Source organism: Ictalurus punctatus, chromosome 17 (assembly GCF_001660625.3).
Source record: "Ictalurus punctatus breed USDA103 chromosome 17, Coco_2.0, whole genome shotgun sequence".
Taxonomy (NCBI): Eukaryota; Metazoa; Chordata; class Actinopteri; order Siluriformes; family Ictaluridae; genus Ictalurus; species Ictalurus punctatus.
This window is the reverse complement of record NC_030432.2, coordinates 17540219-17550894: the sequence shown is the minus strand read 5'-3', so window position 1 is coordinate 17550894 and position 10676 is coordinate 17540219. Positions and strand designations below refer to the sequence as shown.

The window sequence follows — 10676 nt, the reverse complement described above, 5'->3', positions numbered from 1 at the left end:
AGAGAGAGAGAGAGAGAGAGAGAGAGAGAGAGAGAGAGTGAGTGAGTTGTGCTCTGTGCATTATTTGCTTCTGGATTTCAAACTATTGCAGACATATTTTTGATATTTCTTAGGATATAAGTCTTACTGTTTAAATCATAACTCAGAATATGAGTGAATTGCAACTTAACCCATGTGCGTCAATTAAAAAAAGTTACATAGGTCCATAGAGGACAAAAATGTCCATGTCCAAAAACTGTCATATAAATATTATATATTCATATTTTTTCCCACTTTCACTGACTTTGATTTTTTACCAGCGTCAGTTCTGATCATAATTGCCAAAAATTCATTCATTTTCAGAATTGTAACCATCTAAATGCTGGTTTCTTTACATAATGCAAAAATCTTCAAAGCTCAGTAATCTTCTTTGACTCATATACATGGGGTGGGATTTGTGATTTCCAGTACAATAGAAATTTCTCCTGTCAAACTGTTCACACACACACACACACACACACACACACACACACACACACACACACACACACACACACACACACACACACACAATTTTCAGTAATTCCCCTCAGGCTAAACCTGAGAAAATACTACACATTTCAGAAAGTTTTTAAAACCTTGTCAACAAAATAAAAGCCTATTAACACAGAATGCATGATTTTATGCTTAAATGTCTCGGGTCAGGGATTAAATATTGAATATTGAATGGGTTCAGTGGGGGCATTTTTGTCCTTAAGGTCCTGAGTGTAACTATTTTGTGTACACACCTTTTGCAAAATTTATGCTGTTTGCATTAACACAGACAAAATGTTAAAAAAGAAAAAAGTCCACAAGACCGCACAAGGGTTAAGCTTTTATTAGGAATCTGTAATATTTGACCAGCTGGAGCATAATCTCAGTTGATTATTTACACTCAGACACATGATAACATGGCATTGAAAAGTCTGCACTGGTGTTCGATGCAGGCAGAGGTCGTCTTTGTCACCCATGAGTCTATTTTATGGCAAAGGTCTGGTCAAAGCAGCCACACAGGTAAACAATGCAAGCACAGACAGGAAGGGCGTTGACGTTGTAGTCAGATCTACTACAGATCTACAAGACACAATTCCAACCTGATACCAAACACCACCGTTCTCACAGAACAAAAGGCCACCAGTCACCCTACACATAACATCCACATGAAACTCTCTGTAAGTTTGTAAAATGAAGTGATGTTGCCACAAGTACATTAACTACTAGTCTGTGTTGTTTGATTGCATCAAATACAGTACATAGCATTAATTAGTTTCCTTGCATGTAGTCGTCTAAAATTTGTACGTATTTCTATGGATGTCTATTTCAGGTTATAAAATGGAGATCCCAACACAGGTTACCAGGAGCTAGACACCCTATAAAGCCAATAGTATGTAGATACCTGACCATCACAACTATATGAGCTTTTTGAACCTCCCATTCCAAAACCATGGGAATTAATATGGAGTTGGACCCTCTTTTGCAATTGTAACAGCTTTCACTCTTCTACAAGGCTTTGGAGTGTGTCTGTGAGAATTTGTGCCCATTTGTGAGGTCAGGCACTGATGTTTTTTACGAGAAGGCCTAGTTCACAATCAACATTCCAGTTCATCCCAAAGGTGTGCAATGGGGTTGCGGTTAGGGCTCTGTGCAGGCCACTGGATTTCCTCCACACCAAACTCATCAAACCAGAGATGCGTGCACTGAAATTCTTCCACAATAGGCATGGAGATCTGCTGCAAAATACTAAAGCTTGTGACAGACAGAGTGAGAGGAAAACATCATCAGAGAATCCATCTGTGCTATAATTAGCAACATATTGTATATTAGCATACCAACATTAGAAAGAAAAAAAAATTAAAAGCAGAAAAAAGTAGACTAACAGTTTCCTAATCTTAGTAACAAACTTGCTTGTTTAAATAGCAATGAGTTATGATTCAAGCAGGCCCACTGTGCATACTGTCTACTGACCCCAAGGAAACATACTCACATACATACAGCACCCATGAAATATAAATGGCTGTAGCACATAATCAAATTTGAAAACATTCCTGTGCAGTATTTAACATTGCTTTAAGAACTTTACCAGACTCTCCATTGGGTTAACAGTCACTCTTCCATTTTTATCCTTTTTTGTGAGCCGGATTTATGCAACATTTTACTAAACTTGAACAAATGAAAACAACCAGATTACACCCCCTATATATATATATTTATATATATATATATTTTATATATATTTATATATATATTAGTGGTTAGCATGTTTGCCTCACACCTCCAGGGTTGTGGGTTTGATTCCCACCGTGGCCCTGTGTGTGCCGTGTTTGCATGTTCTCCCCATGCTACGGGGGTTTCCTCCTCCAGTCTAAAGACATGGTAGGCTGATTGGCATGCCCAAAGTGTCTGTAGTGTATGAATGGGTGTGTGAATGTGTGATTGAATGTGTGTGTGTGATTGTGCCCTGTGATGGATTGGCACCCTGTCCAGGGTGTACCCCACCTTGTGCCCGATGCTCCCTGGGATAGGCTCCAGGTTCCCCGTGACCCTGAAAAGGATTAAGCGGTATAGAAGATGGATGGATGGATGGATGTTTCAGTGGGTGTGGAAGATTTTACTGTAAAAACACACCAGACACTACTATTTATAAAGTGCATAAACCTACATTTTGACCACTATATTTTGATCATATGGATATATTTCAGACAGCTCTATTCCTTATGCCAACATATGCTACTAAACCCAGGACAGCTTTCATGGTTTCCCTCCGTGATGAGGTGGAGTAAAACCCTGCTCAGACAATTCACCACCACCTCAGACAATTCACCACTAGAACGCCAGAGGGCGCTCACCCCTAAATTTTAAAGGTTACTCAGCTCATTTCCTGGGTAACTGACATAAAACACATATGGACCCTAGCCATATTGCAAAGCCTTATCATTTGCATGCAGTTAAGAAAGTTCTGAGCCATGTTCATTTGGATAGCCTCATGTGTATGACCATAGCCTGTTTGTTCTTGTCCCTGCCCTTGCCTAGCCCTTTGTGCCTACTACTGAGCCTCTGCTTTTTGGGTATTTTCATCCTGCCTACCCTTGACATTGATATCAGTTCTGTTTTGGATTGATCTGCCTAGTCTGCCTACCCTTTTGTTAACGAACTGGACAATGCAGGGACAAGAACAAACAGGCTATGGTCATACACATGAGGCTATCCACTGGTGAACTGGGTGGAGCCAAGTACAGGGAGCGTCTGGGGAAGAACCCCATGAAATCTGCTAAAAACCTGAAAATGGGTTCAGAACTTTATATTCCAACAGGACAATTGCCAAAGCTCCATTTGAAAGGAAAAATGCTATTTTTAGAGGTATGCATTCCTTTTCTATCTACTGTACTGCAGTAAAAAAAAAAAAAAAAAAAAAAAATTCACTACATGAGAATGATTGCCAAGCTCAAATGGATAATGTATAATATTCAGTCATTCATCTCATCACATATTGATCAGTGCAACTCAATTTTCACAGGGGTCAATCAGTCCTTGTCCTGTCAGCAGTTATAGCAGAAAGCCTCTTCCAGGTTGTTCAAAGGAGAGAGAGAACATTATATCAGTTCTAGCTTCACTACATTGGCTCCCAGTTCATTTTAGAGTTCATTTTAAAAATGTTTTTAAATTGTTGCTAAAACTCTTGATGGTCTAGCACCTCTTTACATATCTAGCAGTTGCTAACACCTTTGATTATGCAAGGTACATGAGGCCTTCCTCACAAAACTGTTCCAAGGTAAAAATTACCCTCCAATTCAGAATTCAAATCCCATCTTAAAACCTACCTGTACATGCTGTCTTGATCAGGATCGATGGGTGTTAGTCTCACACCTTTGTTGTAATCTACATTTTATTCACTTTAATTGCTTTTTGTTTGTCTGTCTATTTTAATGTCTGTTGTCTTGTTTTCTTCTAATTAACTTTGTTTTACATTTCTTTTACCATTTTATATCATTTATAATGGCATTCAATGTACAGCACTTTGGTCAATGAGCGTTATTTTAAATGTGCTTTTTAAATAAATCTTACTTGCTTACTTTTAGTCTTTTGCAAGTAAAGCACTTTGAGATATTGGAGAAAAGACAAGAGACAGATTATTCTTATTATTTCATTTTCTGTTTTTATATGTTTTTAGGCATACAGAGCATTACAAAATGACCAAACTATTGATTGCACACAAACACACAAGGCATGGATAAAGAGAATCCACTGTATTTCATTGAAGTGCTACCATAGAACTGTGGAGAACTGAGGAGGACATATGTAAGGAAGTATAGCTACAAAAGTAGATGTAATGGCACAAATAATCTCAGCCTAACCTAAAGAACACATTGTGACCAATCACTACAAGATGCACTGAAGTTTAATGTCACAGAAATAGCGGATTTGGTCACAAGCTTTATGTTGGTCTCAGTTGGCACTGGCTGGCATTAAGTTGTAGTGACATTAAGTTGTAGTGTGAAATGTGTTGAAGATAAGGACTCCTGATGGTGTGTAACTAATGCATGGATTTCTCTCTCTCTCTTCTCCTGGTGTAGTTTTAGATTTAGTCAACTTCCTCAATGGTGGGGCCGGAGGAAGAACTATTACCTGCACCTGGAGGGAACCCACCTGAGCCACCAGGCATTCCACCTGGCATACCCCCTGGCATACCCCCGGCACCTTGGTAAAGCTTGGCGATTATTGGGTTACACACTTTCTCGAGCTCTTTCTGCTGGTGCTCATACTCATCCTTTTCTGCAGTCTGTGGCACAAAAAGAGAGCAAATAAATGAAATATTAGAATGATGTTTTGTCAATTTCATCCATTTAATGAACCACTGATGGACGTTTTATATTTGAAAAAACGGATTACCCTGAATTCCCTGGTTCCAACAACAATAAATAGGTTTAAAAAATATTTTGATGGATTAAACACTGTGACCTGACAAACACTTTCTTTTCTGGTTGGTTTTCAAGCAATTATACAAATATCCTCAGCACAATTTTCCAAAGGGAAAACACTGTATATCATAAAAGTTATTCACAAATCACAAAACTCTTATACTTTCTTACAAATCAAAGAGGTTGGAGCACTTGGTGGAAAACAGGGTAAAGAGTTGTTCTGCAAAACCGATTTTGGTTTAGTGTCTTTACCTGATTCCTGTCCAGCCAAGCAATAACCTCATTGCACTTGTCCACAATTGCCTTCTTGTCCTCAGCACTGATCTTGTCTTTGAGTTTCTCATCATCCACTGTGCTCTTCATATTAAAGGCTAGGGACTCAAGAGTGTTCTTGGCTGTGACCTTTTCCCTCTGAGCATCATCCTCCGAACGGTATCTTTCAGCTTCCTGTACCATTCGCTCAATGTCCTCCTTGGACAGACGGCCTGAAAGAGCCAGACGTCATTAGTGTGGGAGAGAAAAACAAAATCTAGCTGCATTTCTGGGGCTTGATTGTGCTGATACCTTTGTCATTAGTGATAGTTATCTTGTTCTCCTTGCCAGTGCTCTTGTCCACTGCAGACACGTTGAGAATACCATTGGCATCAATATCAAAGGTCACTTCAATCTGTGGCACACCTCGGGGGGCAGGGGGAATGCCGGTCAGCTCAAATTTTCCTAGAATGTTGTTGTCCTTTGTCATGGCTCGTTCTCCTTCATATACCTGACCAAAAAGAACACTTTATTATAGCAGAATACATGGTATGGTGCTGACCAGCTAAAGCCAGAAAATCAGGCAAGTTTTGCTGTTTTGATGGACTTATATTTGGGGTACCAGCTGCCGTCAACAAGGGGTACCTGGATCAGCACACCAGGCTGGTTGTCTGAGTAGGTTGTAAAGGTCTGGGTTTGTTTGGTAGGGATGGTAGTATTCCTCTTAATGAGCACAGTCATGACACCTCCAGCTGTCTCAATCCCCAGAGACAAAGGAGTGACATCCAGCAGAAGAAGATCTTGGACATTTTCTGACTTATCACCTGACAAGATTGCTGCCTGGACAGCTATATGGGAAGGTTTGAATGTCACAGTCCATTATGTGGAATAAAATGAGTAAACAGTATGAAAATTATTTTTATCAGTGAATAAGTACTACTTAGACCACTTGAGAATGAGACCTCACATACCTGCTCCATAGGCCACTGCTTCATCAGGGTTAATGCTCTTATTGAGATCACGACCATTGAACAAGTCTTGCAGTAGTTTTTGGATCTTGGGAATGCGAGTGGACCCTCCAACAAGGACAATGTCATGAATCTGGCTCTTGTCCATCTTGGCATCACGCAAGGCCTTTTCAACAGGCTCTAGAGTACCACGGAACAGGTCAGCATTGAGCTCCTCGAAGCGCGCCCTTGTAATGGAGGTGTAGAAGTCTGCACCCTCATAAAGCGAGTCGATCTCAATGCTGGCCTGTGTGCTGGAGGACAGTGTGCGCTTGGCACGTTCACAAGCTGTTCTCAAACGACGCACTGCACGTTTATTTCCTGTGATATCCTTCTTGAATTTACGTTTAAATTCAGCGACGAAGTGATTGACCATACGGTTGTCAAAATCTTCACCCCCAAGATGAGTGTCACCAGCTGTCGCCTTGACCTCAAAGATGCCATCCTCAATGGTCAGGATGGATACATCGAAGGTGCCACCACCCAGGTCAAAAATGAGGACATTACGTTCACAACCAACCTAAGGCAACAGACCACAATTTAAGCTTTGCACATGTGGCAGTTAATGATCAGTCTAATCAATTTAGCCAAAAGAATTTTTGTCATAAGACACAAATACACAGCAATATAGCATCTGGATCATTTAAGGATTGAATACTGACTTGACATATTTTGAATTTTACACCAATTCTATCTTCTAAGTCTTCTTTTTTAAAATAATGCTATTATTCACTTTTGTTTCAACTGGACAGTGGTTAAAATATCAGCATACCTTTTTGTCCAGCCCATAGGCAATGGCTGCTGCTGTTGGCTCATTGATGATGCGGAGGATATTCAGGCCAGAAATGGTGCCAGCATCTTTTGTGGCTTGCCTCTGGGAGTCATTGAAGTAGGCAGGTACTGTGATAACAGCATTTGTTACAGTCTAAAGAGGCAGGAAATTGAGAAGTAATGAATAAGTTAGATATAATTGATCAGACATGGATTTCTGAGTAAAATGGATAGACTGATGTTCGCTGAGACTGTTCTATGGACATTATTCTGACAGCTGCATGCACTGTAGTTTGGTTGTTATACATACTGATGATAAATTTTGTATTAACTGAGACACATATTGTACTGTGTAATATTTATTACTGTATTTTTATTGCATTATAAGTGTAGCTTTTGGTTTTAATTTCTAAATCATTGTTGTAAGTCGAATAATTATTCCTTTATATTCATCATCAGAAAACAGCTGGCTTCTCTGATTCATCTTACTTTGCCCAAATAAGCCTCAGAAATCTCCTTCATCTTAGTGAGGACCATAGAGGACACCTCTTCAGGATAAAAGGTCTTCATCTCTCCCTTGTATTCCACCTCCACTTTGGGTTTGCCTCCATCGTTCACCACCTTAAAAGGCCAGTGCTTCATGTCTGACTGCACCACAGCATCGTCAAATCGCCGACCAATCAAGCGCTTGGCATCTTGGCAGAAACAATGAGATCTATTTACATATGTAAATTTGAATATAACGCTAGAACCCATCTGCTAGCATTATAACTAACACTGGAAAGTGTTGATATAGTGCAATGAATCTGTTTACAGTTTCTAAAATATAGAAACATTTTAGACAGTAATCAAGATATTTACAGGGTCTTTTCACTAAATCCTATTTTCAATACTCTTGAAGTTCATTGTTTAGCATTTAGTATTTGTTCTGCCATCTAGTGTAATGAACTGTACATGGCTAAACAAACAAAAACAAATTAATTAAAAAAACAAAAAACAAAAACTGAACATAATTTTGTTTTCCTAGTTGCCTGAGATCTTCAATACAGGTTACATTAGAGCTTTCATGATGGTTCACTGCAGTGTACACTGTCTTACCAAACACAGTGTTGTTAGGGTTCATGGCCACCTGGTTCTTGGCAGCATCTCCAATCAGTCTCTCAGTGTCTGTAAAGGCAACATAACTGGGCGTAGTCCTGTTTCCTTGATCATTGGCAATGATCTCCACCTTGCCATGCTGAAAAATGCCAACGCATGAGTAGGTGGTACCCAAGTCAATGCCTACTGCTGGACCTTTAGACATTATTCCTGAGAGAGAGAGAGAGAGAGAGAGAGAGAGAGAGAGAACACTCAGGTCCAGCTGTTGTCATAAATAGTATACAACATGGGCACACTGCCCAAAGATGTCAACAGATTTAGAAAGTGCAAGCAAGCTAGTAACCTGCTTGACGGTATTTGAATCTGTAGTGGGAATAACCATATGACTGTCCATCACGTCCAAACAGCAAATTTCTCTTTTCATTGAATAAGCTGCTAAGCCTATTCAGGTTGTCTATTCAATGAGCTACCATTCATGATCTTAGAAAGCCACTACTGCACATACAAATAAAAATATATAAAATGTGTTATTCCATTTTTATTCCCTTTTAACCTTCCAGGACTCCATCACAGCCTCAGAGAAACCATATGTTGACCTTCTGCTGTACTGTAAACAAAAGCTAGACTTATTAATGTCTTTGGAAATTTTAAGGCTGATAAATTTATCTGTTAAAAATTCAGCATCAGGTTATTTTCCCAGAGAAGCAAAAAAAACCAAAAAAAAAAACGATAAGAGCATTCTAAAATGAATATGTTGTTCTCTCTCTTCAACTTGGTACCGGCCTCTGAAGACCGATTAATAAAAACGGCAGCGCTGCCATGAAACTATAGATGATCAGTAACATAATGCTTTTGCAGCTAATAAAAATACTAATAAAATTAAAAATACTAAATACAAATGTGAGGTGGTTGCCAGATTGGATTGGACTGTTTTCAGCCAAATTATGGTTCAAAAATTTAAAGATAAACCATTATAAATTTGATGAACTTTAGGAAACTACATTAAATCTAAATTTACTATATAACTGCTCTGAAATCCATCAGTTTTTTGATTTTGTGTTTCTTTTTATTGATTGATATTGATTATTGAAGTCTTTATTATTCTTATTAGAATTATCCTTGCTTGTGTTTATTCTGATCATTTATTCAACCATAGGCTGTTGTTGCACTTTGCAGTGCAAACAGGATGGACAAATGAGAGAGAGAGAGAGAGAGAGAGAGAGAGAGAGAGAGAGAGAGAGAGAGAGAGAGAGAGAGAACGAGAATATACATTAGGGCTAAACATATGGAAAACAGGAAATGCCAAACAGGAAATTCCTTGAGGCAATTATTACAGTTAAAGCCTATCATTAATAGTTATGATATATAAATACAGGTTTGATAGTGACATATGATCCCTGTTATTCAGTTACATAGATAAATACTGAACTACATGAATCAAGTACCTTAATACTGTATTGTGTATTTCTCAAATTAGGCTTCATTACACAACTTTTTTTAAAAATTATTATTATTAAGCACTGTACAAGCACAGAATGTCAGAAATGGTAAGACATAGAGAATGCTGAAATTTTGCAGCTGGCAAAGCAGAAGCCAACAAAAATCAACAACAATATAAAAACAAAAACAAAAGGGGACAGACTAAAGCATGAAGCCAAGCCACTTTCGCAGGCCGTTTGCAACACCTCCGAGAAAAAGGTTTACCTTTCCTGGAAACTTCAGAGAGAACTGTTTGGAGTATGTAGGATGGCTTTAGCCCTGTTTGAACCCTGCTGGCCTGTTCACACTCCTGTCCCACTGGAATCAGAGACTGAGGCTCTAGACACTTCTGCGTATATAGCCACAGCAGCCAGAGAGATTCCAGCACTTAGTCATCTGATCCCACCACACAGAGAAAGTTCCAGACTGCACTGCTCATGTGTGCTACTCAGGCCAGCTCTCTGCAACACAATCGCATTGCACAATGCAAAAAATAATGCTCTGACTGTTGTTTGAATGCTTTTTGACCAGATATATCTCATTTAGTGTTCTTAATAATGTGTGTGGATGCAGTCTTATGATATTTTAAAGTCTTCTTTTAAGCATTAAGGTATCGTTCAGCTTAGTTGACTTGCTCGGCTGCAGTAGGCTAGATAAACATTTGCTCAGAAGTGATAAGCTCAGAACCAATGAAACTCTAAAACTGAAAATTATTTGAGTTTCACAGTAAAAATGGAGAGGACCAGATTAAAAAATGCATATTACACGCAGTTTATTAATTTCAGTACAAAATAAGCTTACGCTATGAGGCCTTTATTCAATGATTCAGTGACTCACATGGTTAAGGTTACTTAAATGTCACAGTAATCCTAAAATAAAACACAAATGACACTCCTATTCCCTCACAACACCTCCAACACAGTCACACGAGGACCCTTTGTTTATGTGCTGAAACTTGGAAAAACTTCTTTCAAAAAAGATCTTTCCGAAACATTCAGAAAAAAGGAACCAATTTTCCAATTTCCTTGACGTCATATTGAGCAGCAGATAGTGTCAGCAGGACACACCTTCCAAAAAAAGAGAAAGTCCCAGTGGGGCTTCCATTTCTGACCCACTGACACTTGAGCATTGCTAA

The 10676-nt window shown here is 38.9% G+C and overlaps 1 protein-coding gene across 1 annotated transcript; it reads right to left on the bottom strand.

Moving 5' to 3' along the window:
- Positions 1-4145: 4145 nt before the first annotated feature.
- On the bottom strand, positions 4146-9915 carry hsc70 (heat shock cognate 70). Its single transcript, XM_017490468.3, has 9 exons — positions 9767-9915; positions 8063-8272; positions 7454-7659; positions 6966-7118; positions 6158-6713; positions 5832-6034; positions 5499-5697; positions 5187-5419; positions 4146-4795 (listed from the first exon to the last, which is right to left on the bottom strand). Exons 2-9 carry the CDS (start codon positions 8265-8267, stop codon positions 4598-4600), a joined length of 1953 nt encoding a protein of 650 aa, XP_017345957.1. The 5' UTR covers positions 8268-8272; positions 9767-9915; the 3' UTR covers positions 4146-4597.
- Between the last annotated feature and the right edge of the window lie 761 nt (positions 9916-10676).

Excerpts from the sequence above, each read along its gene's own strand:
- hsc70 (XM_017490468.3), bottom strand. The coding sequence starts at position 8,267 with ATGTCTAAAGGTCCAGCAGTAGGCATTGACTTGGGTACCACCTACTCA. Across the intron at positions 6,714-6,965 it reads CCTATGGGCTGGACAAAAAG|GTTGGTTGTGAACGTAATGT; the intron begins GTATGCTGATAT and ends CTGTTGCCTTAG. Across the intron at positions 5,698-5,831 it reads AGCCTGGTGTGCTGATCCAG|GTATATGAAGGAGAACGAGC; the intron begins GTACCCCTTGTT and ends CTTTTTGGTCAG.